The sequence below is a fragment of the Sarcophilus harrisii genome, chromosome 3 (genome assembly GCF_902635505.1).
Source record: "Sarcophilus harrisii chromosome 3, mSarHar1.11, whole genome shotgun sequence".
NCBI lineage: Eukaryota > Metazoa > Chordata > Mammalia > Dasyuromorphia > Dasyuridae > Sarcophilus > Sarcophilus harrisii.
Genome location: NC_045428.1, coordinates 358,753,863 through 358,781,309, shown reverse-complemented (window position 1 = coordinate 358,781,309; position 27,447 = coordinate 358,753,863). Strand labels below are relative to the sequence as shown.

The 27,447-nt window shown below is 45.8% G+C and overlaps 4 protein-coding genes across 7 annotated transcripts; 2 read left to right on the top strand and 2 right to left on the bottom strand.

The window, feature by feature from the left end:
* Positions 1 to 2,904: 2,904 nt before the first annotated feature.
* Positions 2,905 to 10,006, top strand: SLC37A4 (solute carrier family 37 member 4). Of its 3 annotated transcripts, none has more exons than XM_031960107.1 (10): positions 2,905 to 3,000; positions 4,101 to 4,444; positions 5,863 to 6,095; positions 6,491 to 6,734; positions 7,460 to 7,618; positions 7,892 to 7,977; positions 8,495 to 8,608; positions 8,773 to 8,838; positions 9,090 to 9,228; positions 9,336 to 10,006. In XM_031960107.1, exons 2-10 carry the CDS (start codon positions 4,297 to 4,299, stop codon positions 9,500 to 9,502), a joined length of 1,356 nt encoding a protein of 451 aa, XP_031815967.1. In that variant the 5' UTR covers positions 2,905 to 3,000; positions 4,101 to 4,296; the 3' UTR covers positions 9,503 to 10,006. The 3 variants fall into 3 exon arrangements, with proteins under 3 accessions (XP_031815967.1, XP_031815966.1, XP_012400408.1); XM_031960106.1 differs by lacking the exon at positions 2,905 to 3,000 and adding an exon at positions 3,171 to 3,598; XM_012544954.3 differs by lacking the exons at positions 2,905 to 3,000; positions 8,773 to 8,838 and adding an exon at positions 3,177 to 3,598.
* Positions 10,007 to 11,105: 1,099 nt separating this feature from the next.
* Positions 11,106 to 13,804, bottom strand: TRAPPC4 (trafficking protein particle complex 4). Its single transcript, XM_003764145.4, has 5 exons — positions 13,287 to 13,804; positions 12,851 to 13,025; positions 12,598 to 12,701; positions 11,679 to 11,805; positions 11,106 to 11,447 (listed from the first exon to the last, which is right to left on the bottom strand). Exons 1-5 carry the CDS (start codon positions 13,459 to 13,461, stop codon positions 11,369 to 11,371), a joined length of 660 nt encoding a protein of 219 aa, XP_003764193.1. The 5' UTR covers positions 13,462 to 13,804; the 3' UTR covers positions 11,106 to 11,368.
* A 100-nt stretch (positions 13,805 to 13,904) lies between these two features.
* On the top strand, positions 13,905 to 17,706 carry RPS25 (ribosomal protein S25). Its single transcript, XM_031960109.1, has 5 exons — positions 13,905 to 14,015; positions 14,258 to 14,353; positions 15,176 to 15,359; positions 17,474 to 17,569; positions 17,655 to 17,706. The coding sequence occupies exons 1-4, from the start codon at positions 14,013 to 14,015 to the stop codon at positions 17,563 to 17,565; spliced, it is 375 nt and encodes a 124-aa protein (XP_031815969.1). The 5' UTR covers positions 13,905 to 14,012; the 3' UTR covers positions 17,566 to 17,569; positions 17,655 to 17,706.
* Positions 17,707 to 18,428: 722 nt separating this feature from the next.
* Positions 18,429 to 27,362, bottom strand: CCDC84 (coiled-coil domain containing 84). Of its 2 annotated transcripts, XM_003764169.4 has the most exons (11): positions 27,175 to 27,359; positions 23,635 to 23,798; positions 23,026 to 23,124; positions 20,192 to 20,258; positions 20,039 to 20,101; positions 19,559 to 19,623; positions 19,247 to 19,346; positions 19,131 to 19,161; positions 18,827 to 18,919; positions 18,615 to 18,747; positions 18,429 to 18,532 (listed from the first exon to the last, which is right to left on the bottom strand). In XM_003764169.4, exons 1-11 carry the CDS (start codon positions 27,292 to 27,294, stop codon positions 18,502 to 18,504), a joined length of 966 nt encoding a protein of 321 aa, XP_003764217.2. In that variant the 5' UTR covers positions 27,295 to 27,359; the 3' UTR covers positions 18,429 to 18,501. The 2 variants fall into 2 exon arrangements, with proteins under 2 accessions (XP_003764217.2, XP_023355184.1); XM_023499416.2 differs by having other exon boundaries at positions 19,247 to 19,623; positions 20,011 to 20,101; positions 27,175 to 27,362.
* Between the last annotated feature and the right edge of the window lie 85 nt (positions 27,363 to 27,447).

The following is a 27,447-nucleotide window of genomic DNA, read 5'->3' as shown; positions in this document are numbered from 1 at the left end:
AGAACAAAAGGGAAAAATCACAAGAGAAGAAAAACACGGGAAAAAGATGTGAACATAGCATGTGTTGACATATTCAATCTTCATAATTCTTTTTCTGAATGCAGATGGTGATTTCTATCCAAAGTTTATTGGGATTGCTTGGAAAAGTCATAGTTTTTAATATGCCATTTTCTTAGATCATTGTTAAGTTGGAGTTAACAGTCATGAGATCACAGATTTAGAGATAGAAGGAATGTCAGAGACCACTTTATTTTACAGATGAGGAAATTGAAATCAGGGGCATTAGGTGACTCGTCCAATATCACATAGGCAGGAAAGGTCAATATTCTTTTCACCATAATGATGAGGTCTAGATATGGGGTAGCTAAATGAAATTAGGGTTTAATTGAGGTCTAGTGGCAGATTCGGGGTACAGGAGGTCAAATAGAGTTCCCCTGCAACCCCTTTGGATTCGGCACAAGGATATGGAGTTAAATGAAGTCTAGTGGCGGCGCAGGGGTTCCCAATAAAGGAATTTATTGGCCCGAAAAGGTAGATTGATAAGAGAGGTTTATTATGGGGTTTGGAAGTGAGGTTAAAGTATAGTTAAGGAAATAGATGAATAATAGACATAAGAAGGGCACAGGAGAGAGGGTCCAGTGGACAGTGGGTCCTAGCTTGGCTCTTTTAAAATGGGAGATTTAATTAGAGGAGCCTGTTTGCATAACCCCAAGTTGGCTCAGATCTTGGGGGGCTGGGACAGGCCTGGATCTTCTATTGAAATTCAAAGGAACCAAGATTTGTTAATCAAAAGATCCTTGATTTATAATTATATCTACTAGGAGGGGTTGGGAATCAAAGAAAGTAATCTTAAAGGGACCACACCTGCATCAATATCATGCTTTTTTGTTTAAGTTACGCAAACTTTTTTTTTTTTTTTTTTTTTTTTTTTTTTTTCTGAGGCAATTGGGGTTAAATGACGGGTGCAGGGTCACACAGCTAGGAAGTGTTATGTGTCTGGGGTCACATTTGAACTCAGGTCCTCCTGACTTCAGAGCTGGTGTTCTATCCACTGTGCCACCCAGTTGCCCTGCCCCTAAGTTACATAAGTGTTTAAAAAATTTTATTTTTAAATTAACAAGCATTTCTTTCTCTCTCCCCACAAAAAAGAAAACAAAACTCTTGTAACAATTATACATACAACAACCTAACTGCGCCAATAAAATGACTCACAGATGGATTAAAAACCAGTTTCCAACAACGATTGTTCCCAGAAAACAAATTTAATTCACTAAGATGTAAAAGAGAGGAAGGATGTTATAAATGGATAGAGCTTTTCTCTGCAACGAGGACAGATAGATGGATAGAGCCCAGGAGGGGAGTCAAATCTAGCCTAACTCACCTACTATTTTTTGACCGTAGGCAAATCAGGTAACCCTGTAAGTCTCACTTTCTTCACCTATAAAATGAGTTGGAGAAGGAATGGCAAACCTCTCCAGTGTCAAGAAAATCCCAAAATGGAGTTAGGGAAGGTTGGATCTTGCTGAAGACTTCTCTCTCTCTTTCTTATTTGAATATTTGAAATTTTTGTAACTCCAGAGCAAAACAGAAAGCAAACAAAGTAATTCAATAGAACTAAAGATAGCAGCCAGATCTGACAGTATTCTTCACTCATACATGTTGAGGTCTAGATTTGGGGTACCTAAATGAAATAAGGGTTTAGTTAAGGTCTAGTGGCAGGTCTGGGGTACAGGAAGTCAAGCAAAGGTCTCCTGTAACCCCCTTGGATTTGGTGCAGGATACGGCGGTATATGAGGTCTAGTAGCGGTGCAAGTCCCTGATAAAAGTATTTATTAGCCTGAGAGCTAGATTGATAAAAGAGGTTTATTATTGAGTTTAGAAGTAGGAGATAGGTGAAGGTAGAGATAAGGAGGACACCGGACAGAGGGTCCTCACATGGATGCCACGTTTGGAATCTCTGCAAAGAGGGGTTCCCAATGTGGCCCTTTTATAATAGGAGACTTAGCTCGAGGGGCTTTTGGGTGTAGCCCCAAAGTTGGCTCAGATCCGGGTGGGGCTGGGACAGGTCCGGACCTTCTATTGGAATTCAAAGGGACCAGGATTTGTGAGTAATTTACATTCACTAGGGGGGGTTGGGAATCAAAGATTGGAATCTTCCCCACATCATACATAATCCCTCACTTCTGCAAAAAAAATCAACTGATCAATCAGGAACTATGTATTAAGCACCTATTGTGTTCCAGAAACTGCAAGGCACTGAAGATACAAATGTAAGAAATGAAAAATCCCTGTTTACAAGAATTCCACAGAAAGGGACACAGATTTTCCCATATCTTTTTTTTTTTGGAGTAGACTGTCATATCAGAAAGCGCATATTAAGAGAAAAATAAGGCTGACATATATATATTGTTCAGTCCTGTCCAATTCTTTACAAATAAAGCGCCTACCAAGGCCCTTGCTTCCTCTGTTTAAATTATGAAGCTCCAGATTAATTGTCCATTTTGACTTGACAATTCCATTGCTGGATTTTTTTTCTAAAAAAGTCATAAATAGGGGGAAAAAAAGACTTCTCTGAATAAAAATATTTGCAGCTGCTTTATTTGTAATAACCAAAGTCTGGAGGTAACCCCTCCCTAGTAAAAGGCAAATGGCTGAATTAATTGTGGAAGAGCTATGTGATGGAATATCCGTCTAGAGGAGGGAGGGGCACCGCCGCCGCCTCGCATTTACGGATTATTCTCCGCTCTTTGTGCCGCGGGCGCGTGACCGCCCTCCAGGGTTTAATGGGTTTTGGGAACTACCGGGCTGGGGAGGAACAATCGCGGGCGGGCCCCGCCCCTCGGCCGCGGGCGGGGCTGATCGGCGCGGGGGCGGGGCCGATCGGCGCGGGGGCGGGGCTAGGACGCCGGAGCCTCGGCCCCGCCCCCCGGCCTGCGCGTCCTGCTCCGGGCCGGCCTGGCCGCCGCGCGCTTCCTTGCCATTTTCTGTGGCTCGGCGCAGGTAGGAGGCGGGAGGCGGGAGGCGGGAGGCAAGCGTGCCGGGAGCCGGGCCCTCTCCTCGGGCTCACGCCGCTGGAGGGGCGCGGGGGGGCCCCAGGGGGCTTGCAGCTTCGCCTGCCTCTGCCTGAGTCACCCCGCCCTCGCCCCTCCCCCTGGCCGCGGCAGGTGCGCCCTTCCTGCGGCACGGGCGGCGGGCGCCTCGTCGCGGCGCCCACGTGTCCCTGAGGATGCCGAGGGCCCCCAGCGGCCGCGCCGCTTCCTCCCCCTCGGCATGGCCAGCGCCCCCGGTGACCGGCAGGGACCCTCCGGGCCAGAGGGGCGCCCTTCCCCCGGCCGGGGCCAAGCCGGCTCCTCGTCCCCCTCGCTTTACGCTCTAGCGGTGAAGCCCTCGCCCCTCCCGGGCACGGGGCATCCCGCTCTGGGTTGTTCCGGGCCCAGCGGCCCCATGAGCCTTCCCCCGCGGGGGGCGTCCCCACTCGCGCCCCTCCCCCCACTTGGCCGTGCGCCTCTGGCAGCGCGGGGGCGGGAAGGCAGAGTACTTGGTTTCTTGCGATGGAGAGATGGTGGGGCGGGGGAAGTGCGCGCCTAACAGCCGTTTGGTACGTACAGCGCGCTAAGGTTTGCCACCGCAGCCACGGGTGCGTGCTAGCTTAGATAATTACCCCACTCCCAGGTAAGGGAGCCTGGGGGGTGCGGCGCACGGCGGCGCGCCTGGAAGGGGCGGTCAGAGGAGCCGCCGACAGGCCCTTCCGGGAGGCTCCCTGCACTCGCGCCGAGGTGTTGCGAAAAGAAAGGGGAGTTGGGAGAGTAAAGGGGGATTCCGCGGCGTGAAGGCCGGGGGCGGGGCGGGCTGACGGAAACTAGAGAAGGGGCAGGAGCGAAGGGCGAAGCTGAGCCCCTGTTGCTGGCTTTCTTGGGCCTCCCAGCCTCCCCGGGCCCCTTGGCAGGCAAGAGTAATTGCTGCGCTTTTAATCACAAGCAGGAGGGCAGCCGGCGGAGCAGTCCCGGGGGTGCACCTGGCGGGGCAGAGCGCCGTGCTTGTTGGGGCCAGAGCGTATTGGCCCCTCCGAGCTTTCTCCACTGTTTTCCCTTTCCTTCCAGGACACTGGGTTCCCAGGGAGCCGCCCCAGAGCTTAATGATTGCCCAGACGGTGGCTATAAAGGGAGCCGGGGAGCCCAGCACCGGAGACAGACTGAAAGCCCCAGCTCGGCAGTCTGTGGGTGGCCAAGAACGGCAGGCGGGCTTGGGGCGGCCCTAGCAGCGGGCAGGCTCCCCTGCTCCTTCCTGGTGGACACCATGGTCACCCAAAGCTATGGGTATTACCGAACTGTGATTTTTTTGGCCATGTTTGGGGGCTACAGCCTGTATTACTTCAATCGGAAGACCTTCTCCTTTGTCATGCCTTCACTGGTAGAAGAAATCTCTCTGGACAAGGATGACTTGGGTGAGGACTCGGGAGGGCTGGGGCCCAAAGCCCTTGGGAGATGGTGGGTCTTGGGGGAGGGCTTAGTGCACGTTGGTCTGTGGGATAGATCTCTGCAAAAGCACAAGTTGAGGGGAGGTTGTGGTTCGGTCCATGGCTGTTTGGGGAAAGCCCTGCAGTTCCAGCTTCCTGACTCCCAGACGGGTCACTTTCCCTTACCCTGCACCATCCCCCCCGCACAGATGTGAGAGCCCTCAGTGTACGTGTCTGCAGGGGCTGTGTATTGTGAGAGTACATGTCCAGGATCAGGTGGGCCCCATGTGGCGTCACCCTGGCTACTCTCTGGGACGGGCAACGTCCCTGGCTCAGGCTTAGAAATGGAGTGTCAGGGCTGTACTTTCTGTCAAGAGATGGCAGATGACAGGACTCAAAGGAAAGGAGAGCCCTTCTGCCTCACAGCCCTTTCCCTCCTCTCCTCCCCCTGACAGCTGGGCTGGAACATTCCCAGAGGCTGTAAAGGTCAAGGGTCTTCTTGGGGCTGGTGCTGAGGTGGGGGCTGGGGAAAATGGCAGGGGGTGAGGGCAGGATAGTTGTATTAGGGAGAGGAGTAAGAATTACGACCCTGGTACCAGCAGATCCACCCTGGAGCACCTTCTTTCTCTCCTTTCTACCAACCACAGGCCCACTTTTGCTTGCATTGTTTTTAACTTGCTGCCCTTTGTGGCCCAGTGGGCAGAACCCCCCTTTGAAAGGGAACTAACTGGATTACCTTGATGGGCAGGCCTCTAATATTCTCCAATCTCATGGTCTCTGACCTACTGCCCTTTGACTTGCCATTCTAACTGCCTCCCCTCCCCCCTTTTTAAAAATAAGTTTTACTGATACTTTTTGGTTTTAACTATTTCTGGAAATATGCCTGCCTTCCTTCTCTCTTTTTTACTTGAAATGGAACCCTCCTCTTGCAATAAAGTTTAAGCAAAAACACCAATCATGTCAGACAAGTATATTCAACATTCTTTTCCAATTCCATGATCTCTGACCTACTGCCCTTAAACTTCCCATTCTAACTGATCCCCATACCTGCTTGTTTTTAAAAATTAGTTTTACTGACACTTTTTGTTATTATCCATTTCTGGAATTATTTCTTTCTTCCTTCTCTTTCTTACTTGAAATGGAACTCTCCTCTTACGGTAAAGTTTAAGCAAAAACACTGACCGTGTCAGATAAGTGAATACAACATTCTTCTCTAATGGTCTCCCATTTCCCAGCAAGAGAAGGGAGGGAGGGATGTTTTCATTACTTGTTTTCTGAGACTGTTAACAATTTTTCACTTTCAGTGATCTTTTCGTTTGCATTGTTCCAGTCATTGTGCCTCACCCCTACCTGCTGCTCCCTTGTCTCTTGCTCTTCCTGACTCTGTCTCCCTACCCTTCCTGCAGGACTCATCACCAGCAGCCAATCAGCGGCGTACGCCATCAGCAAGTTTGTGAGTGGGGTGCTGTCCGACCAGATGAGTGCCCGGTGGCTTTTCTCCTCCGGGCTGCTCCTGGTTGGACTGGTCAATGTGGCCTTCTCCTGGAGCTCTACAGTGTCTGTCTTTGCCATCCTGTGGTTTCTTAATGGTTTGGCGCAAGGGCTGGGCTGGCCCCCCTGTGGGAAGGTGCTTCGAAAGGTGAGCATCATCGGCTTGTACACTTAAGCTGGCCCAAGAGATGCTCATGGTATCAGGAATACCCCATCTTGCTCCAGGGCTGATTTCTCAGGAACTCGACTCGGCTCAGATTGCTCATCAAGATATTTCGGGCACTTGGGTGGCAGCAGGGATCGGGTGACAGCCTGGGGCCTGAGTATAGCCAGGAAGAAGCCATAATCTTGGCTTTCCACTTTTGTTCCCTCCCTCCTTGACTTTAGCTTGTAACTCAATCTCCTGGGCCCCTCCCCAGGCCAGAGTCTTAATTAATGCTAAATGGTGATGGTAGAGTAGAATGTGAAACCCCTCCTTGAGGGATTTAGCATCCACTTTGGAGAACGGGGCAGATACCCACCTTGCCACATTCTGCCCCTCAGTGGTTCGAGCCATCCCAGTTTGGCACCTGGTGGGCCATCTTGTCAACCAGCATGAACCTGGCTGGAGGGCTGGGCCCCATCATGGTGACCCTCCTGGCACAGAACTACAGCTGGCGTAGCACTTTGGCACTTTCAGGGGCGCTGTGCGTGGTCGTCTCCTTCCTCTGCCTCCTCTTCATCCATAATGAGCCAGCAGATGTTGGGCTACAAAACCTCGACCCTACCCCCAAAAAGGGCAAGAAGGGTGAGCCCCCCCCACCTCTCCCTACCTCCCTGTCCTCCCCCATCACCTTTATTTGAACATTCTTGCCCTTCATTAAGTCCCTTGCTTATTCATTAAGTTAATCAGGTGTGTATGTGTGTATATGTATCTACTAAATGTCCAGTCCTATGCTAGGTATGTGCTATAAATAAAACCTTCCCATAAAAACAGGGTCTTAGTCCTCCATGAGCGTAGGACATAGTTGTAGGAGATGGCAAGTGAAATAGCATTAAGCATTACAACAGTCCTATTGATATCACAAAGCAGTCTTTCAGTGAAATACCACAAGAGTGGTGAAAACTCTGAATTCTGGGACTTCTCAGCTCTGGTCCTGATTCCTCAAGCTCCAGGCAGGAACTTGCCATAACCAGGCCCAACTGGCCCCCTTCCTTTCTCTGTCCCTTCCCTGCACTGGGCATCCTCTAGAGCCAGGTCTTTCCCTTAGGAAGCCCATGGCTGCCTGGGTTCCCTCTTTGCCCCATCCTTTGCCCCTTCTCCTGGGCAGCAGCTTCTCATAGCATCATGTTGGTTAGGGTCTCTGGGTAGTAGAGAGGTGATGTCCTTCAGCCTGACCCCTGGGCTCTGCAGCTGGACTTTGCTCCAGTGGCTGGTTAATGAGTGTTGGGGGCTTGGGAGGAGGCAGGAGATGGGAGACAAATGGCTAAGTTCTGGTCTTCCCCAACCCCCTTCTCTGCTTCCTCCCCTAGGCTCCCAGGATGACGACAGTACTCTACAGGAACTGCTGCTGTCCCCATACCTGTGGGTTCTCTCCACTGGCTACCTTGTGGTATTTGGAGTAAAAACTTGCTGCACTGACTGGGGCCAGTTCTTCCTCATCCAGGAAAAAGGACAGTCAGCCCTTGTGGGTAAGGGGAATTGTTAGCTGAAACCCGGAAGATACGGGTTTGGGAATGGACAAGTTCAGGACCTCTTGGAGCAGCGGGCATGAGGACTGGCTTGGGGTACAGCAGACAGCTTAGTAGATTGGGGGAACAGACTTTACTGTCTGTAGTCTGTAACTTGAAGTTTGGCCTTGTTACTGGACTGGAGTGACAAGAGATGCGTCTGAGCAGCAGCTCTGCCCCTAGGTTTAAGGCTCTGCCTTCATGAGCCCTCCCACACTTTTCTTTCCATTACAGGCAGCTCCTATATGAGTGCCCTGGAGATTGGGGGCCTTGTGGGTAGCATTGCTGCTGGCTACCTCTCAGACCGGTCCATGGCAAAGGCAAGTGGGCAAAGAGGGAGAATGGGCCCTGGTGGAAGTGTGTAAAGGCAACAACATATTGATCAGGCAGCTCACATAGATACCAGGCAGATAGGAAGAGTGGAAGTTTTTATTCCTAAGCATCGAGTGGGCACAGAACCCAGAGACACCAGACAGAATGGTGCTGTGGAGCAGCTGTTCCCCTTTTTAGGGGAATGGAAGTGAAAGCCCTTGGAGATAGGAGTGGGCAGAAGACCTTTCTTTCTTCTTGGCTGTGGTGCTGCCATACCTCTAGGAAGGAGTGTGGACGAGGGGCTGGGCTGTAGCAGCTCCTGGGCACGTGCTCTATGATGGAAGCAGAGGGGGGGAGTGGTGGAGTTTGGCCCCAAGACGATGAAGAGCCCAGGGCCCCCAGCAGGTATGGGGCCAAGACTTAGCCCTGTGGGTGGGATTGCCAAAGCCCTGCTGTGTCAGAGTCCACAGGGGGAGGTTCTCTGCCTTTCTCCAGGAGCATAATAATGCTCTTGACTTTGTGCAGGCGGGGCTGTCAGTGTATGGAAACCCACGCCATGGACTGTTGCTCTTCATGATGGCTGGGATGGTGGGGTCTATGTACCTCTTCCGTGTCACAGTCACTAGTGACTCCCCTAAGGTAAGAGGGCCTGTCTGGAGCAGGACACATTTGGCCATCTAGACTCTTAGCTTTCCTTTACTCCATTTCTCTGTTTCCCCCAACATTCTATTGCTGTCTCATTTTTCCTCTTCCTTTGAGTTATCTTAGGTCTCGGGTTTCCTCCCTTGTCTTTAACACTCTAGGATGCTGCCTTCTGGACACCAGCTCTACACCCTCTGGCTGAGCTCACGGGCTTCACGGAGCATGAGGTGTCTCATCTGTCTGCCTGCTTGCCACCTTGCCCCTGGTCCCCATCCCCCGCCCTGGCAGATGCACTCTCTATTGCTCTCTCATGTCACTGAGCCATGTACCTTCTTTCTGGGCACTTGGGTTGGTACCTATCCTATCCTGGTGCCCTTGGGGTATCTTGCTATTCCTCCTCCCCAGGCATCCTTTCCTTCCTTTTCTCCCCTCTCATGGTGTCCATTCTCTATGGTCATAAATGCTATTCTTCTTGCAGCTCTGGATCCTGGTGCTGGGTGCCATCTTTGGTTTTTCCTCCTACGGTCCCATTGCCCTGTTTGGGGTCATTGCCAATGAGAGTGCCCCTCCCAATTTGTGCGGGACTTCTCACGCCATTGTGGGGCTAATGGCCAATGGTAAGTCCTTTCCTCATTCCCAGAAACTCCCCTGTTCTGGGCTCCACTCTGATGGTGCCCCTTTTGGTTGCCTCTGCTTAGTTTGTTTTTTTCATGTCTCCTCACAGTGGGTGGATTCCTGGCTGGGTTACCTTTCAGCACCATTGCCAAGCACTACAGCTGGAGCACTGCCTTCTGGGTGGCAGAGGTAACCTGTGCCATCAGTACCGTGGCCTTCTTCCTCCTCCGAAACATCCGAACCAAGATGGGTCGGCTGCCGAAGAAAGCTGACTGAGGGCGGGCTCAGGGGCATTGTTTGGTGCCCATGGGTGCTCTCTGGTTGTTACCTGGCATTGAGCCTTTGGCTTCCCTTTTCTGCCTCTGCCTCACGTAGGCATTGGGGTTATCATTACAGAAGAGGGCTCCAGTTCCCAACACCCTTTGCCTGTCAATTTATTTAAATTATAACCTTTGTTCTCAGGCTATGGCAGTGCTCCATCTTGTGCCCAAAACAAACAGTTGCACAACTGAGCCTGCGTCAGGGTTAGATTCCCTGTGCCCAACTGCTTCCCACTTCTGCTCCTCTCCCTTTGGTATCATGGTAGTCCCTGGCCAGAAGGGAGACAGTTTGGTCAGTGCCAGAGCCAGACCCACATACTACTGACCGAGAACACCCGCAGACACTAGTTTTGAGGACTTGGGACTGTAGTGACACCTTTTCTACTCTGTGGTATTGGAATAGGGAGTGAACTCAAGCATTGTAACAAAAGGAAAAAAAAATTTGAAAAAAAAAAAAAAAGATTTGATACTAAATGTTGTCAGCAATTTATTTCAAAAAGGATGGAAGAACCTTGATCCAGTTTGTGTTTTTTACCTTTTGCCAAAATAGGTAGGGAGTTCTGGAACCACTGGAGAAGGGAAGCTGTAGCCTGACAGCTCCACACCTTGATGGTTCAGTTTGTCCTCCTACACCTAAGATATACTAGAGCATTTGTAACTTTTCAGAATACCTGAATATTATTACCTCATTTGATATTCATAACCCCTCTATGACCCTTTAGGAAAAGTAGCATTCTAATTTTCCCCTGAAATTAGGATTTTGTTCAGAAACTCGTTCTGTTGCTATTTTTTTTTTAGATCAAACTGTCTCCTTACTGACTGCCCTTAATGATTTGTAGTGTGCTACTGTATTTTAATCTGGTCAGATCACATCTGGAATTATGATTGCCTGAGTGTATCAAATTTCTGGAAAAGACACAACTTAAGGAAACAGATTGAAAATCCTATAGGATCCTAAGGGTTCAGGGTTGAAAGAAAATTCTAGATGTCAGCTATATGAAACATTGGTATTATCATATAAAACATTTTACATGTTCCATGTGGTCTTAAAGTCCAGATTTCAGTTCTGCACAAGGAATGGTATCTTAACCCTTAGGGTATTCAAATATGGAACAGGTGGCCATAGCAAAGTAGGGAGTGTTCTGTCAGTAGAGGTCTTTAACAGAAGGCTAGGTCGGTCACAAAAATCATGCAGAATGTGACTTGTAAGGGGTTTTCTTGATCCTCTTAGCCATCTCATACCCAACAAATGGTTACCCAGCCTTTGCTTGAATGTTGTAGTGGTATTTGATCAAATTTTTTAACTGTCTTCCAAAAAGAGCCTATGAAGGAGCTAAAATGTAATCTAGAAGTTAAAGGCCTGGCCCAAAGTCCAAGCAGCTAGGTAGTACCAGATTCAGGATTAGACATTAGGTCTTGGGTTACTTAGTTTGTGCTCTTTCCTCTGGATCATGACATTTCTCTCTCCCCCCCCCCCCCCCCCCCCCCGTTATATTTCTCCTGTGTCTGTCTTGCCTTCTAATGCTTTTCAGCAACTCCAAAGCCGGAAACCAGGTACCCCAGAGTTCACAGGAATGTTTATTAGCATTTTCAATCATGTCTCACTCCTTCCATAAATAGATCTGTACAACTTTAGGGAGGTAGGACCATTATATACAGGGAAGAGAAGACGGCATACTGAACAGTTGGTTTTTAAAGATACCACATAACCCTCTCTCGCTTCAGAGTCCATTCTTCTTGATGTACTCTAACGTGGGTATTTGGATTTCCACTCTAGTAAAATAGCTGAGTCCATCTCAAGTTTTGTTTTTTGCTGGAGGGCCTATGATCCTGGCCCAAAAGTCCCAGCCTTCTCAGCCACTTCCAGGGCTAGCTTCAGATTCTGGTCAAACAGCTCACACCTGGGTTGGGCCCAGAAGCCACAAGTAAGAGATGAAGAATTATGGTGACTTAAAGTGGTACTTAATTACTGAAGGCAGAAAAACCCTCAGGGAGGGTATTTCCCTCCAAGAAACTGCTCACTTAGTTTCATGTCATATTTAAGATATTTATCCCTGTCCGCTTTAAATGGAGGTGATGTCCTTTCAATAAAACTGGCTAAATTATAAAGGGGTTGGGAAGGGGCAGCTTACCTGATAGGCATTTCCAAAGAGTAGAATGGATTCTTGAGAGCAAAGTCTGAATAAATCTCATAGATCTTTCGAAGGAGAGAATCAATTCCACCTTGTCGAGGATCTGCCAGTACTACAAACTTGATACCTGTGAATTGTAGGAAAGTCACACAGTCCACAATACAATAGAAAACCCCCAAGAAGCCAGCCTAGTATTTTTGGTCTTAGTTCTCCATAAACTAGCTACTTGATCTTGAGCAACTTCCTTTGGCTGTTTGGCTTCCAACTTCCTCACCTGTGAAAGGAGGTTGCTGGGTTAGAAGACCTTTTAGGGCTTTTTCAGCCCCCATAATCTATGAAAAAGTCTGCCACCTTGCATTTGTATGTATAGCTTTACCTTTGTAAGGCACTTTTAAATTTTATCTTTTTAATAATAACTTTTCTAGGAAATTAGAACACACTTTTTTTAGATGAGATAAAAGCAGGAGAGACCTTTGTAACTTCCTTAAGGTCACAAAGATTTTTTTGTGATAGAACAAGGAGCGTAGGTAGTGCTCTTCACACTAGACTACAAGAGAAAGCACTGGAAAGCCCCACCTTTGGGTGGATTCAAGTATCAAATTAACAATCACCCAATTTATTTTATTTAAGGTGTGGAAACAATGGTTATGTGACTTCCAAAACGGCACGTTATAAAAGCTATTCGACTTCTAAATGTATTTTTGGAGACCGAGTTATTCTATTTTAATTTCCCCTGTTGAGGCAATATGAGCCACATATGAAAGTCAATCTTGGATTAAAGGTGTGATCTGGGTAATGTACAAAGGGAAAAGAATATCTGATTATCTTGGTTTTATCCACTTTGTTGGATTACTGCTTACCCAATCAGTGCCCCACACCCAGCCCCCGCCCCAGGTCCTTCCCCTTGCGAGGTCCGCACCTGTGAGCGTCTGGAAGCAGTGCAGTTTGAAGGTGTCGGTCTCGAGCATCTCGATGCCGGAACTCCCCAGCTCGGGAGACAGCTGGGAGCCGATGGCAAACAGCCTGTGTGCAAACAAACCTAGTTGCCTCCGGCTTCGGTGAAAAGCGTGGCGAGGGAGGGAGGAGCCCCATTGTGTTCCCGAGCTAAAAGTTCTCCGGGTCCCTTCCGGGAAATGAGCCACCCTTCATCCCCACGCGAGAAAGCGACTCACGAGTGGAACATGGAGGCCAGCATCAGCTTCTCGTTGGACGTGAGCCGCGGCCGGCCGAAGCGGATGGACACGGGGTAGTTGGCCGGGTTGCCCAAGTACTCCAGCACCTCCTTCCCTTCTGCAGTGTACTTGCCATTCACGTCCACGCCGTTGATAGAGAGAACCGCATGGCCCACTGCGGGGGTATGGGTTGGGTCATCCCGGTTCGTACTCCTCCCACCGCAGGGACCGAAGCTGACTCCAAGAACCTCAAGCCCAGAGCCCTAAACCCCGCCATCCCCCTCTGCCCAAAAAATTCTATTTCGAGCTTCTCGGGCCCGCCCCCTAGGAAGAGAACAAATCAGATTCTAGGATTCCAAAGCCCCGCCCCTTCCTGAGAAAAATCACCCTCAGCCCCACCCCCACGCGAAAGGACAGCGCCTAATTCCACGCCCACCCCGGATGCCATCCCGCTGGCCAAAGGCAACGAGAACGCGCTCGTCGTGTAGCTTCAGTAGCAGGTCCAGTGGGTAGCTGAAGGTTTTCTCAGCCTCGGCTCGAGGCGCGTAGTTGTCCAGTTGGTAGATCAGGCCGCCAGCCTTGTTCACCACATAAACACTGAAGATCGCCATTGCTCCATCAGCGACTGTTTCCGGTTTCCACCCCTACTCTAGTCCTTAAAAGTCTCTCCCTCCCACTCTGGTTGTTCCACCCAGGAAACCTGGAACACGTGATCCCCCGACCAGCCCATTCTGTGTTGTGGAGATTGTAGGGGGAGGAAAAACTGTCTCACGCATCTTTATTGATCCTTTTCCAATCTCTATTTTATTATTTCCACAAGGATTAAATATTAATTTCAAGGTTAGCTTTTTATCGTTTTTTAACCTCGAGTTCTTCAAAGAGCATATAGAAACATAAGCGCAATTGTGTCAAATTCCCCCAGCGTTATCATAGTAGTGGCTATGCGACGTTGCGTCGGATATAATGCATCTTGGGAGTTGTAGTTCACTTCTCTTGAACTTTCTCTTGTAGAGTGTGAGGTGTCTACTGGGAATTGTAGTTCACTCCATCCCGGAAGCACTTTAGATAGACGGAGTTTCACCGCTCCCCCTCACCTCCTACTTCCTTTCTGTCGGACATCTTAGCTTGGAGGCGGTAGCAGCAGGCGCTCCTGAAGCTCACCATGGTGAGAGCCTGGGACTTGGGCTTGGGACCCAGAAGGTGGGGAGGGAACAGAGAGTGGAGGAGGAGGGGATGTTTGAGGCGTAGAGGCCGCGGCGGAGTGGGGATCGGGCGGGGCCGGCCGGGGCCGGGAGCGCTTTCCTCGGGCCCATGTGCTCGGGGGAGGGGAGGCCTGCGGACGGCGTGCCGACGATCCGGCTGCTCTCCCGCCTCACCGAGCCTCCTTTCCTCCTTCCCTCCCCCTAGCCGCCCAAGGACGACAAGAAGAAGAAAGATGCCGGCAAGTCTGCCAAGAAGGACAAGGACCCAGTGAACAAGTCTGGGGGCAAAGCCAAGAAGAAGGTAAAGGCGGTCGGGGTGGCCGCGCCCACGTTGGGCGCTCGGTTTCTCGCCTCCGGGACAGCGGCCTGTTGGGGGGGGGGGGGGGGTCTCATTTCAGGCCCTACTTAACCGAGTTACTTGACTCGCGTCCTCAGAGGAGGGATTAGATTTGTTCCCTTTGGCCTTGGCGAGCGTAGCTGTGTGATGGAAAGTTCTAAGGCCGTTTGTAATAACTCGGAATAGAATTTACTCAGAAAAAACTGGTTTATGCGCGCTGCTTGGCTCCATGAAATGGAGTTGCTTTATCGGAATGAAGCGCAGGAGAGACGCCGTCCTTTGTAGCTGATAAAGTGCTTATATGTTTGCTGAGTTGGCAATTTGGGATAAGTTACGCGCCACAGAAGTCATTCCTAGGAAATGTGTAGGCAGGATTCATCTTTGGGTAGGGGATAAGTATAAAAGCTTGTAACGTGGTTTTGTTGAAGCAAGAATTGGGAACAACTGGTAACTCAACTTTAAGTCTCATGAAATGTTTGAGTCAATGAGAAGTTGTGCCAGTTTCTGTCCAAGTGGGATTTCTGACTCCTTAGCTACTAAAACTAGTCCATCCTAATTCTAATAATGTAAATGTTAGAAAAGTCACAATGTAAATTTGAGTCATTGTGAAGAGTTAACAACATTTGCTTTGGAGGAAATGTCTGGGTTTTCAGACTTAAATGAGAATATATACAAAAAAGGCTTTGTAGAAAGAAATAGGAAATTGAAAGCTCACTGTGATTTTTTAATGGAAGGAGGATGCTATTATTAATAACACTTTTTGACCCATTTCTCATTCTCGAGCAGAAGTGGTCCAAGGGAAAAGTGCGAGACAAACTCAACAATCTGGTTCTGTTTGACAAAGCAACGTATGACAAACTGTGCAAGGAGGTTCCCAACTATAAACTTATCACCCCTGCAGTAGTCTCAGAAAGACTGAAGATTCGGGGTTCTCTAGCCCGGGCAGCCCTCCAGGAACTGCTCAGTAAAGGTAAAACCTGGGAAACCTAAAAATGTTTTACGGTAGCCATTCTGACTTATTTTAATCATATTCTAAAGATCTAATGGAAAAGCTGTGTCAGGATAACTTGCTCAGCTTGCTTCATCAAATTTGCCTATTCACTCTTCTGAGAAGCTTGATTATGTATGGGACAGTCCATATTTATTAAGCATTTATTATGTGATGGGCACTGGATTAGGTGCTGGGGATACAAAGAGGCAAAAGATGGCTCTTTCAAGGGAAGTTATAATCTAATAGAAAAGTGTGCAAGCAGATATATACAAAACAAACTATGTGTAGGATACATAGGAAATAACAGAAGGAACGTGCTGCAGTAAAGTGGAGTTGGGAAAAGCTTCTTGTAGAACCTGTGATTTTTTAGTTAGGACAGAATTGGAGCAGAGTAGGGAGAGTTCCAGACAAGGGGAGTTAGCTAGACAAAATGCCTACAGCTGAAAATTAAAGTATCTCTTAATGAAATGGCCAGAGAAGGCCATTGTTCTTGGGTACAAAAATACAGGAGAAGGAAGAATAGGAACAGGGTTGGGGTATGAAAGGTTTGCCAGCTAAGAACATTTTGTAATTGATCTGGAGGCAATAGGTATGTAGTTTATTGAGTAGAGAGGTGATATGGTCAGATTTTGAAATTGGGAAACTCACTTAAGTACCTGAATGGATTATAGTGGAGCAAGATGTAAGACCTGTGCTATAGTGGTGATAGTGTCAGGAGAGAATTTCAGAGAAGTTACAAAGATAATATCAATAGGCCTTGGCAATAGTATTAAGGTTACAAAGAAAGTGAAAGAATCTGCTTTAAAAGGGGGGAGATGGAGGTATATAATTAGGATATGGGATGATAGTAAAAGACAGTCAAAATGCTTTGAGAAATTTGACATTTGGTAGATAGTCTTAAGGGGAGATTCAGGGATTGTTTCATGTAAGATGGGATTTCCTTGGGTGTATAAGGATTAGAGAATGGGAACAAAGGTAGAGGGTGGAGGTGAGAACTGTGAAGGCCTTGATTTCCAGGCATGGATTTATGTATGCAGTACAGCATTGGGGAGCCATTGTAGAAGATTAAAGGTCATAGTAGTATGAAAACTTGAAAAGGATGGTTAAAGAGACTGGTCAGGAAGATTAAACTTTTGCAGGAGCTTAAGTGCAGGGCTTGGAAATAAGTAGTGAGAGAAAAGAAGGTAAGCTATGAGATTGTTGGTATGATAATCAGCAATTATGTGGGGAGGAAGTGTAGAGTAATTGTTAGCCAAAAGAATTGATGGGGTAGTATTTAAGAATCAGGGCACTTAGTAAAATCCTACTCCACACCACTTAACTTTTTGACCTCATTATAAAATGAGGAAATAGAACAAAATTGATCATTTCTAGAGATGTAAACTCAACATGAACAAAATGAATCCATCTCTCCTAAAATCCTCTCTTCCAAGTTCTATATATATAGATAGATAGATATATCTATATATATATATAGTTCTATATATATACACTGCTGCACATATTTTTACATGTACTTGTCTGTTTGGAATTTTGAGCTCCCTTGCATGCACCTTATATTCTCTGTACTGTTCTCAGTGCATGGTAGTCTTTGTTGAGACCCCTTTCAGTTTTTAATTTGCGATTTTGGGAAGTAAAAGGGCATTTTAGTACAGTGCACAGAGAACTAGACCTAGACTCAAGAAAACCTGAGCTCAAGTCCCGACTCCAATGTCCCTAGAAAAAAATGGTAACATGTGAAGATGAAATGAGGTAACTCTAAATGGTAATATGACTTACTATTCAGCAGAAAGGAAGTAAAAGGAAAACGTTCCCAACATCAAACTGAATCTAGTCTTAATTTCAGTTGACTAAATCCAAGTGTTTGAACCTTGTTTTGTTTACCCCAAGTGGTCCTGAATCTATTCTCTACTATGAAGGACTGAAGGTGAAAAATTGTATCCAGGAACTGATTATATGTCCTTAGGGCTTTTATTAGGGTCCCCATTGTGGTTTCTTAATTTTGGATGGGGATAAGGAGGAAGAGAAACTAGAATGTAATAAACTTTTTTCAGAATTTTAGAAACCTATTGACCTTATATTGTTTCCTACAGGTCTGATTAAGCTGGTTTCCAAACACAGAGCACAAGTGATATATACTAGGAACACCAAAGGTGGAGATGCACCAGCTGCTGAAGATGCATGAAATGGTAAAGGGAATATTAGGCTCATTTCTAGAAAAGTGACTTGAAGGGTGACTGCCTAAATATTTATTTTATTTTTTTTTCTTGGCAGGTTCGACATTTTTGTGTACATTTCCAAGAATAAAATGTTTTCAAAAACTTAAGATCTGGTACTGTGTTTTCTTGTAAAAAGGGAATCTGGGCACATCGCCTCTGGCAGTGCTGCATGAGAGGGCGGGGTCTCCCATTCCCTGGAAGGAAGAACCTTGGGCTTTTGGAGTTAGCAACACGAACCCCCCCCCCCCCCCCCCCCCCCCCCCCCCGCCGGGCCCGGGCACAATGCCCCTAGTGTAGTCTGCCGGGACCGCTGCCCCTCCCCCCGGGCCGGACCCGAGGCAGGAAGCGCCCGCCCGCCCCAGGAATGCCCAAGGAGGCCGCAGAGAGCGGCCGAGGCCCGCGCAGGCTCCTGGGAGCGCATCCAGAGCCAGCCCCGGCTCTTCCCCTCCCCCGACGCCAGGGGGCCCCCATCCCGAGCCCAGCCGGCAGCCCCTCCCCCACCTCGGCCAAGTCACCATTACTAAACAATGCTTGAAGAACTTCAAAGGAGGTGTGAACACAAGTATTGTCTTATCAGTTGTACTTAGTACCTTGTTCAAGTTCCAGCCCAAAATATCTCCTATGTTTTTTCTCCTTACCTTGTTCAAGTTCCAGCCCAAAATATCTCCTATGTTTTTTCTCCTTACAAAATAGCCCAATTAGTTTTCTTAGACTATCTCTGCTTGGTTTCAAGAGCTCCCTCCTAATGTCTCTAAATCCAAAGGTTTGTCCTATAGTTTTCAGCCAGCACAAAGGTGGAAGATGGAATGAATCTAACCTTCACCTCCAATTTTTTACATAAAAAAAATTTATTTACAATATCAGTAAGTTTATGTAGTTTGTCACATTTGCTTGATGACAGGTTATTGCTTTGTTTCTGCTTTGAATTGATGCCTGGAAAGAAAAAAGTTTGATAGGTTTGAGATCAGGTTTGAAAGCCAACTGAAACATTAATAAGTAGTCTGCTTGCTCTTACCGAGATTGCCATCGTCTCCCATTGTTCCAGACTCTGCCAAAGGAAGGCAGCCAGCCTGCACCTGTATTGGAGCTGTGATCAAAATTGGCCCCTACTCGATCTGGGGGTAGTCTTCTCAATTTCTGTTTCTCTTCTGCAAAGGGATATTGTTGGAGTGTGGTTAAGAAAAAAAAGTGTGGCTAAGAAAAATCAATTCCATTCCTTTAACTCACTTTCTTTGAGGAATTCTTCATAGGAAGGTCCAATCTGGTGTGCTGAGTTGTGGGACTCTTCATCATCCTGCAACAGCCAGGGTGGGGTAGCCCCTAAATGAGAACAAAGTTAGAAAGGGAAACAGGATTGTTGGAAACAATCTTTTAGCTCAGCTAATTCTAATCAAGTTGATGTTGTCCACCTTGGCTTTTTTAAGAATGGGGTAATAGTAGCACCTACCTAACTCACAAAAACAATTATTAAAATAAGGTGTGTTCCCCTTATTGATGAGATCAGGAATCGGAATCAACACTTTGTTCTTACCTGAATGAACATTGCCAACTCCAGGTGTTTCCTAAGATTAGAAAAACAGTCCTATTTAGAATGGAGGAAAGAAAAGTCCATTTATTGAATAACAAGATGTGACATTCCCACTTTACCTGATGTCCAATGAAAGTCAGGGACTGTGTGGCCTCCATCCAGTTAAGTTCTGGAGCAGGTAGTGGGTTCAAGGAGAGCTGTTGTGAGCTGGAGGTTATGCTGCAAAAGAAAACCGGAGAGAACCTGGAGATTGAGGGTCTTAGCCAGGAGTTGACTGATGGGCACACAGAAGTAGGACTTGGTCTCATCTCACAGAGATGCCCAAATATCCTCTGCACATATGTAGGAATTATTATCATAACCAAATTAAGCACCTTCTGGGCACGGGACCTTTTCAGAAGTTTTAGGACTCCCATTTCTAGTGTTCTTACCTGTTGGTTCCTTTCCAGGTACAAGGCGATGAACAGCCCTCTTCTGGGTCTGGCACTGCCTGAGGCTGAGTTTGATTCAGGAAAAATAAATGTGTCTAGAATTCTATGCCTGCCTGCGATGCCCTACCCACCCCTCAAACCAATACCCAAAATACAGATTGGTAGCTGAACTGTGCTGCCCAATATGTAGAGTCCCTCCCTGCCCCAGTAATTTCAGTCAGACTTTAGAAGTTGGCAAGGATAAATGACCCTCCCTCCTTAGAGATCAATGAAAGCATAAATGCCCCCTCTGCCAATCACCACTATCCTAGCCAGTCTGACACCCTGGTAAGCCAAGGTGCCTTCAGTTGCAGGGTTCCAAGCAGAACAGAAGTCGGTGTGTTCTCAAGGACAGCCAGTAGGTGAGGTGCTGGGGAGCTCAAAGCAATTCAGAGACCAGCCATGGTGGATACTACTCTGGAGCCTCCGTTGGAAACCAACCTCTAAGACAGACTGTACCACCTCCTGCCGGCTGCGTTCCACCTCTCGAATTTGGGCTGCCATCTGTAGGGACATTGTAGAGGTGCAGGGAAGATTAAGATACCATCCAGGGCTTAGGAAGCTCTAGTTCCTATCATGTCACTCATAATTTACCTTTTTAATCATTTCATCCTCTTTTTCTTCATAGGAATCCAGGGCCTTTACCATGGATTTCTTGAATCTAGAAAGAAAAATTAAAAGATTGGGGGAACCAGTCATTCTGGCCTGGGGCACGGTCAGGTGAACTATTCTCCAAGGTTCTGGCCATTCCTTTTCTTAACTGGTTTATACATCTTCTCAAATGCTTACTTGGCTACATCCCCATCTACACTGAAGTGTACTAACTACACTGTAGTGTACTAACACTACATCTGAAGTGTTACTTCAGAACCCTTCCTTTCCTGTCTAATCTTTTCCCCAACTGCACACTTTTTCAAACCAAACCCAGAGTTTTTAATTCCACCCACTATGTTGGCATCTTCAATTAGTCACACCCTCTCAAAAAACAAAACAAAACAAAAAAAACGCACAAATTTGGGCCACTTTACAGAAACCAGTTTGATATTTAGTCAACAGGGAAGAAAAATCATTTGAGGCTAGCATTTCTACCTTTTTGTGTGGAATGCACAGACTATCCCTAGCTGGTAGTGATATTTCTTTCATTGTACAATTAAGACCAAATGAAAACTTGTTTCAGGATTTTTGAGTGTTACATAAGACTCCTTGATTATTTTCCCTTTTCCATGCTCATGGCTGATCTGACTACATCCAGATAGCCTGTTTTAAGAGTGGTGATGATAAAAAAAAGCTGCTTTTCACCTCAGCTGCCCAAGATTGCCAAGGCATCACTTCTTAAGCTAAGTTGAGGGGCATTCAAGTCCATCTACTAAGAAGATGGTAATAAGCCTGCTTCTTCCCTCGTATGAATAGCCTCATTTCTTTTTTTTTGCTGAGGCAATTGGGGTTAAGTGACTTGCCCAGGGTCACACAGCTAGGATGTCTTAAGTGGCTGAGGCCAGATTTGAACTTAAATCCTGACTTCTGGGCTGGTGTTCTCTCCACTGTGCCACCTAGCTGCCCCTCTCCTATTTCTGGAGGATATATCACAGCATCATTGGTATCATTCTTATTTGCACTTGATTTTATTCCATTTAGGATGAAATATGATAGTCACCTACTGCCTGATAAAGAGGCAACAGATTTAAAACAGCTGGACACATATGGCCAATATGAAGTTTGATTTTTTTGTGTGTCAACAGCATGTATATAACTGGTTTGGTTTTTCTTTCTTAGTGAGGGATAGGAAGGAAAAGCATGATCTTTATGAAAATTAGTTTTCGTATGTGTTCTCATTATTTTGGGAATATATCAAACATTTTCTTTATATCTTCTTCATGCTACTGTGAATAATAAAAATACTACATATAAAACAGCACAATGCTGTGCATATCAGTGGCTTGGTAAACATCCAACCAAACTGAATTAGGCTAGTCATCTCATTACTGAAGTGGGTGTAGTAATTTAGTGCTTCAAATTTGGGCACTCCTTCCTCTAATGTAGGTAACTATTCTTCAATGCTTTAGTTGATGGTCTTCACAAAGTAGCTTCATTGTAGCCAAAAAATGTCATTTTCTTAGGGCTAACTTAAATGATGAGTCTCACTGGACTCAGCCAGCTTTGTCTTTCTTAAAGAATAGACAAAATGTAATGCATCTTGGTAAGACTCATCAAGGTTTTCATTTCCTTGAAAGCATAACCTTGATTATGGAAATAATAGAAATTACGGAAAAGAATTCAAATCTGTGGACTCCCACCCAGCCCAGTGGACTTTTCCTTCACCCCCAATGAAATGCATTTCCTAATTTTCAGAGTCAAAATTAGTTATTTTGCATTGTAGTAGCAGTGACCAGTAAGAGTTCTCATATTAGCCACCAATGTAAAATTCCATATATATATATATATATGGAGTGAGGGAGAGAGGGAGGGAAAGATAACTATAGAACCTAAATGTGGATCAAAGCATATTTTCACCTTTTTTTTTCCTACTTTTTTTTTTCTCATGATTTATCACTTTTGTTCTATTTTTCTTTCACAACATGATTAATATGGAAATGTTTAAAATTACTGTACATGTATTAGCTTTTCAAATTACTTGCTATCTTGGAGAGGGGGAGGTAAGGAACAGAGAGGAAGGAAAAATTTGAAACTCAAAATCTTAGAAAAACTGCTAAAAACTATATGTAACTAGAAAAATAAAATAGTATTGATAGAAAAAATATTAGCCATTATATATAATTACAGTTATTTTGAATATCAATACTGTTTCTATGTTTCTGCTTACTTCATTTTACATCAGTTGATACAAGTCTCTTCTGTTTTTTTCTGTATTCCTTATATTCTTTATTTTTTAAGGTGCAGTAATGCTCCATGACATTTATATGCCACAATTTATTCATAGCTATTCAACTAATCAAAAGGTAGCTACTGTGTTGCCAGTTTTTGCTACCACAAAAAGTTCTGCTATGAATACTTGGTGACTTGTGGAAACATTCTTGGGATATTGTCTAACAGTGGAAGCTTTGAGTCAAAGGGTATGAACAATCCAATTATTTTTCCACCATGATTCCAAACTATTTCCTAGATTTAAATCAGTCCACCAATAGCATATTAAACTTTCTGGAGTTCTTCCAATATTGATTATTTCTGACTTTTGCCATATTTTCCAGTTTGCTATGTATGAGAAAAAACTTGAATAGTTTTAATATGCATTTCTCTTATAATTATTGAGTTGTAGCAATCTTTCATATGGTTGTTGACAGTTTGAATTTTTTTCTTTTAAAAATTCTTTTGACTCTATATTGGGGTCAATATTCTTTCTACTATAACAAGGCCACCTGTGTCATGTTTTTTTTCTCCCCACTTACTCATCTTTAAAACCAATGACTTACCGGGTATAATCTTGCTGGGAGACTACAAACTTTTCTTTTAGCAAGATATCTGCCTTATTCTCCCACCAAAATTTGTTGGTTGCCTTCCTGTGGTCTGGACTGTGGATGAAAAGAATGGAATACAATGATTCAGGATTCTTTCCTTTTTTGAGGGATGAAGGGAGAAAGGGAAGAATACATTTTTCAAGACACATTCTTCCAATCAACCTTCCATAAAATACATTTCTAGAAATCAATTGAGCAAAACTGCCTAACTGATAGATTGCAAATGATTATACATATCATTTTCAACTTCATTGATTCTTAACAAAAAAAGATGAGTGTTTTACCTCTAATAAGGTACTAATACAGTCCTTTGTATGTTATCTGAATTTTATTGCTAGGCCTTTCTTTCTAAGGGGGAAAGGTGGAGAAGTCAATGCTATAATCATCCCAGTAAATCATTCCTCCAATCACACTGCATGAATAAGGACTGTAGGACCTCAGGCTAGTTTCCCCTCTAGTACAGGGAGAGCAGTGCTCAATGACATTATATGTCCTCACACATAATGCTCCAGCCCTTGTGACTGTGCATCTCCCTGCTCTCCTTTCTTAAGGCTTTATCCGTACCAGGCCAGATGTTCCAGCAGACCTCCATGCAGTACTGTCATATTTCCGTGACTCAGATGCTTCTGAACCTCACAGCCACAGCACAGACACCAGCAGCATTGGTCATGCTCAGGGGAATAGCGCTCCACTTGGGCAGTCCTCACTGCTTTTCGGGCAGCCTCCACCTGGGAAAAGAAGAGAAGAAGGAGACTGGAGAGAGTTCATAGTTAATCTTTTCATCCTTTAATTCAATGACCAGCCCCTGATCACTCCCTTTAATTGCTTCAAATTCTTTACTTTCACAGAATGACATCTACAAGCCATATAGTTTAATCTATAACAGTCAATAAATCTATTCTGAATCCTGAAAAGTAGCCGTCAAGATTTCGATTGAAAAGCTCTACTGAAGATTTTGCTATATCTCAAGACAAAACCATTCCAATTTTTGAACAGCTCCAACCGCAGTTTTTCTTTATATCAATCCCAAATCTGACAATCTTTAACTGCCATTCATTATTCCTAGTTCTGTCATCTTAGACCCAGTATAAATCTAATCCCTCTTCTATTATGACATCTCTTTAAATGCTTCAAGTTAGCAATCAGATCTCTCTTAAATCTTCACTTTTCCCAGGTTAAATATGACTAATTCATTCAAATAATCCTCATATGGTTATCACTCTGAGCCCTCCTCTGGAGGTTCTCTAGTTTATCAAAATTCCTCCTAATATGTGCTGCCCAGAACTGAGCACAATAATTCAGATGCCGTCTGATTAGGAAATGGTATAGTACTCATGACCTTTGTTTTGCATACTATTTTTCTTTCAAATCATTGAGAGATTGAATTAGTTTTGTTGGCTAAAACATCAAATTTTGACTCATATTGATCTTGTAGTTCAAAAACATGACTTTTCATATTCTACTCCAGAAGTTGATTTACTGAACCCAAATGTACAAATATATCTTTAATATATTTGTCCCCATTAAATTTCACCTTATTAAACTAAGCCCAATGTTCTAGTCTATTCAAATCTTTTTGGATCCTTATTCTGTCATCCAACAAGATAACCTCCTCTCCTCCTTAGCTATGGGATACCTTTTAGTAAGTATACTATTTAAGGTCACTGAGGAAAACAAATAGCACAGAGTAAAAAAGCACAATAATAGAGGTACTATTTCCTGTACTGTCATCTGCTTACAGTCACTGTGATCCTATGTGGACAGAGGGAAGGGAAGGGGTGGAGGGGGAAAGAGCATCATACCCTTACTTACAGGTGCTCTGCCCAAAGGAATGTAAAATTTGATACACTTCCAACATGTCTTGGGGTTTACTAGTTATATTTCTTTCTTAAGGACCATACCCAAGTCACTCTGGTTCTCACTGATTGATCAACAGTAGGTGCTAGGTCAAGTCCAACTTGGATCATTATCTGGGCCCTGATTTAAAATGAATGTAAATAGCAATTGATTGTTCTAGGAAGAAACCCTGGGTTGGTCCATCTTATCTACCAATATGTATATACATGCGTAAGTACACACACACACACACACACACACACACACATTTTAAACTAAAGTAAAAGAAGCTATTATCTGCTTTCTTTTTTATTTAGCCTTAATCATTGCATAAGCAAGGCCTTAGTCAAACTGACACCAGTTAAAGATATTAGCTTAAAAAGGCCATAGTCTCCTATTGCTTTTAGGACCATCTTCAGTATATTTTGTCACTGGACCCAGATGGCTCTGGAGGGGAGAGTGAGGCTGGTGACTTTTCACAGCCCTCCCTCACTTTAATTCAACTGAAAGTCACAGCATCACCACCATGGTCCTCTTTGAGGATGAAGGACAAACATCACCTTGACCATATTTCTCCTTGTTCACAAGAATACCATGAAATTTTGCTAAAAGTTAGGTTAATTTGTATTTTCCTGATCTACCAGCTTAGTAATTCTGTCAAAAATGTAAATTAGATTGTATTACACTGAGCCACCCGCTAGTGGCTGCTGGGGATCTAATTCTGACCAGCAGGTTCTCAATTCACAAGCAACATCTGCGTCAGTAAAGGCTGATTTGCAATCCTTTCAAGTATGTTATGATTCACAGCTGTGGGGGCTTTCAGAGAACCTGCCCACACCTCAATGGTACAGTCTCCTTTAACCCTTTACAGGCTTTCTGGGTTTCTAATTTAGTTGTAGTCCTTAACAAGATTGTTTTGGCATAACCCAAGAGAATTTGTGACTGATGTTTTGTCAATGTCAATTACTGTAATGGGCTGAGGCTTGAGTTGATGCACTGAGGCTAAATAGTAATTGGACCATACTCTATTAATATATATGCCTGGAGAAAGAATGGCCCCGCCCACTCTCTGTGCAAGTCCTGATGTGTTGTATAGAAAATGACGATTTTGGTTGGGTGGAGGCAGAGGGGCGGAGAGAGGAGCGGAAAGAGACTGATGGCTGGCTTCTTGACTCAGCTGCACACATTGCTCTCCCGATCCCCCCTTCACCTCTGATCCTTCTTCACCTCTACTGAGAATAAAAATTGAAGATTTTTCCTTAACCTGAATTCCTGACTCCGGCTGATTTTAAAACACGCCGTCATCACAAATTATCTCTTGTAGGATCATGTCTTCCCCGTTTTCTATTATCTGTCATCTCATAGTTGACCAATATCAGTTAATAACACATATAATGGGGGCAGCTAGGTCAGTGGATGGATGACCAGCCTTGAAGTCAGGAGGACCCGAGTTCAAATCTGACCTCAGACACTTAACACTTCCTAGCTCTGTGACCCTGAGCAAGCCACTTAGTGCCCCAACTGTCTTGCGGGGGGAGGGGAATATATATATTTTTATATCTCACATCATTTCATTCTAGAATTCTGGCGGCAATTTAAATGAGCATCATTCACTGGCATATAATTTGCCAACTAAAAGGAAAACCGCAAGCCACCTGTGGCTCAGTTCTAGGCGCTTCTCGTGTTCTCTATCCCCTATTTAAAGATCACGGACTCTGACAGGGACTTGCAGTCACAATTCCTGGGGATGCTTCCGCGGGCCCAATGGCTCAAACAGTTGCTTTCTTACTTAACTGGGTTCCTGAAAACCTATTAGCCGTTTGCTTGTATGTCTGTTCTAGTAAATTACAGCAACAAAACAACGCGCTCTTTAGCGGAGAAAACAGGCAAAGCGACAACGGAACAGCTTCTCCATCATCCCTCCATTCGGCCCAAGGAGCGGTCATTCTCTTCTCCGATGTAATTTAAAAAAAAGTCCAAAGTTCCTGGAGTTCACCGAATTTTTATTGCCTTTATTCTCCCTTAGCTTCTTCACCCCGCAATCCTTTGGACTCTCTCCCGACAGACATCCCTGCATCCAAACTCGTCCTTTTTTGCCCTCAAACGCTCCCTTTTACAGAAGCCCCCTAACTTCTCCTCTCCCCGCCCCCTGGTCCAGGACACCTCAGGAGCCCCTTATCTTCGCCTCAGCTTCACCCGCCTGGACACCCCCGAACCAGGTCCTGGCCCTTTCCCGCCCCTCCCCCCATCCCCGGCCCGCGGCCTGACCTGGGGCAGCAGCCGCTCCAGAGCCGCCCTCAGCTGTTGCTGGTGTTTCCGGCTGTAGACGTGCCCCCGGCCCGAGAAAAAGCTCTGGCGGCACAGCGGGCAGCGGAGCGCCGGCGCCATCGCTCTCACCAGGGCTCTCCCTCCGGGGGCCCCTCCTCGCGACCTCCGACCCGCCCGAGTCCCCGCCCCTTCCGCCGGGGGCGGCCCGCCCGAGCCCCCGCCCCTTCCGCCGGGGCGGCCTGCTCTGCCTCCCTCCTCCTGCGGGTGCGCGCA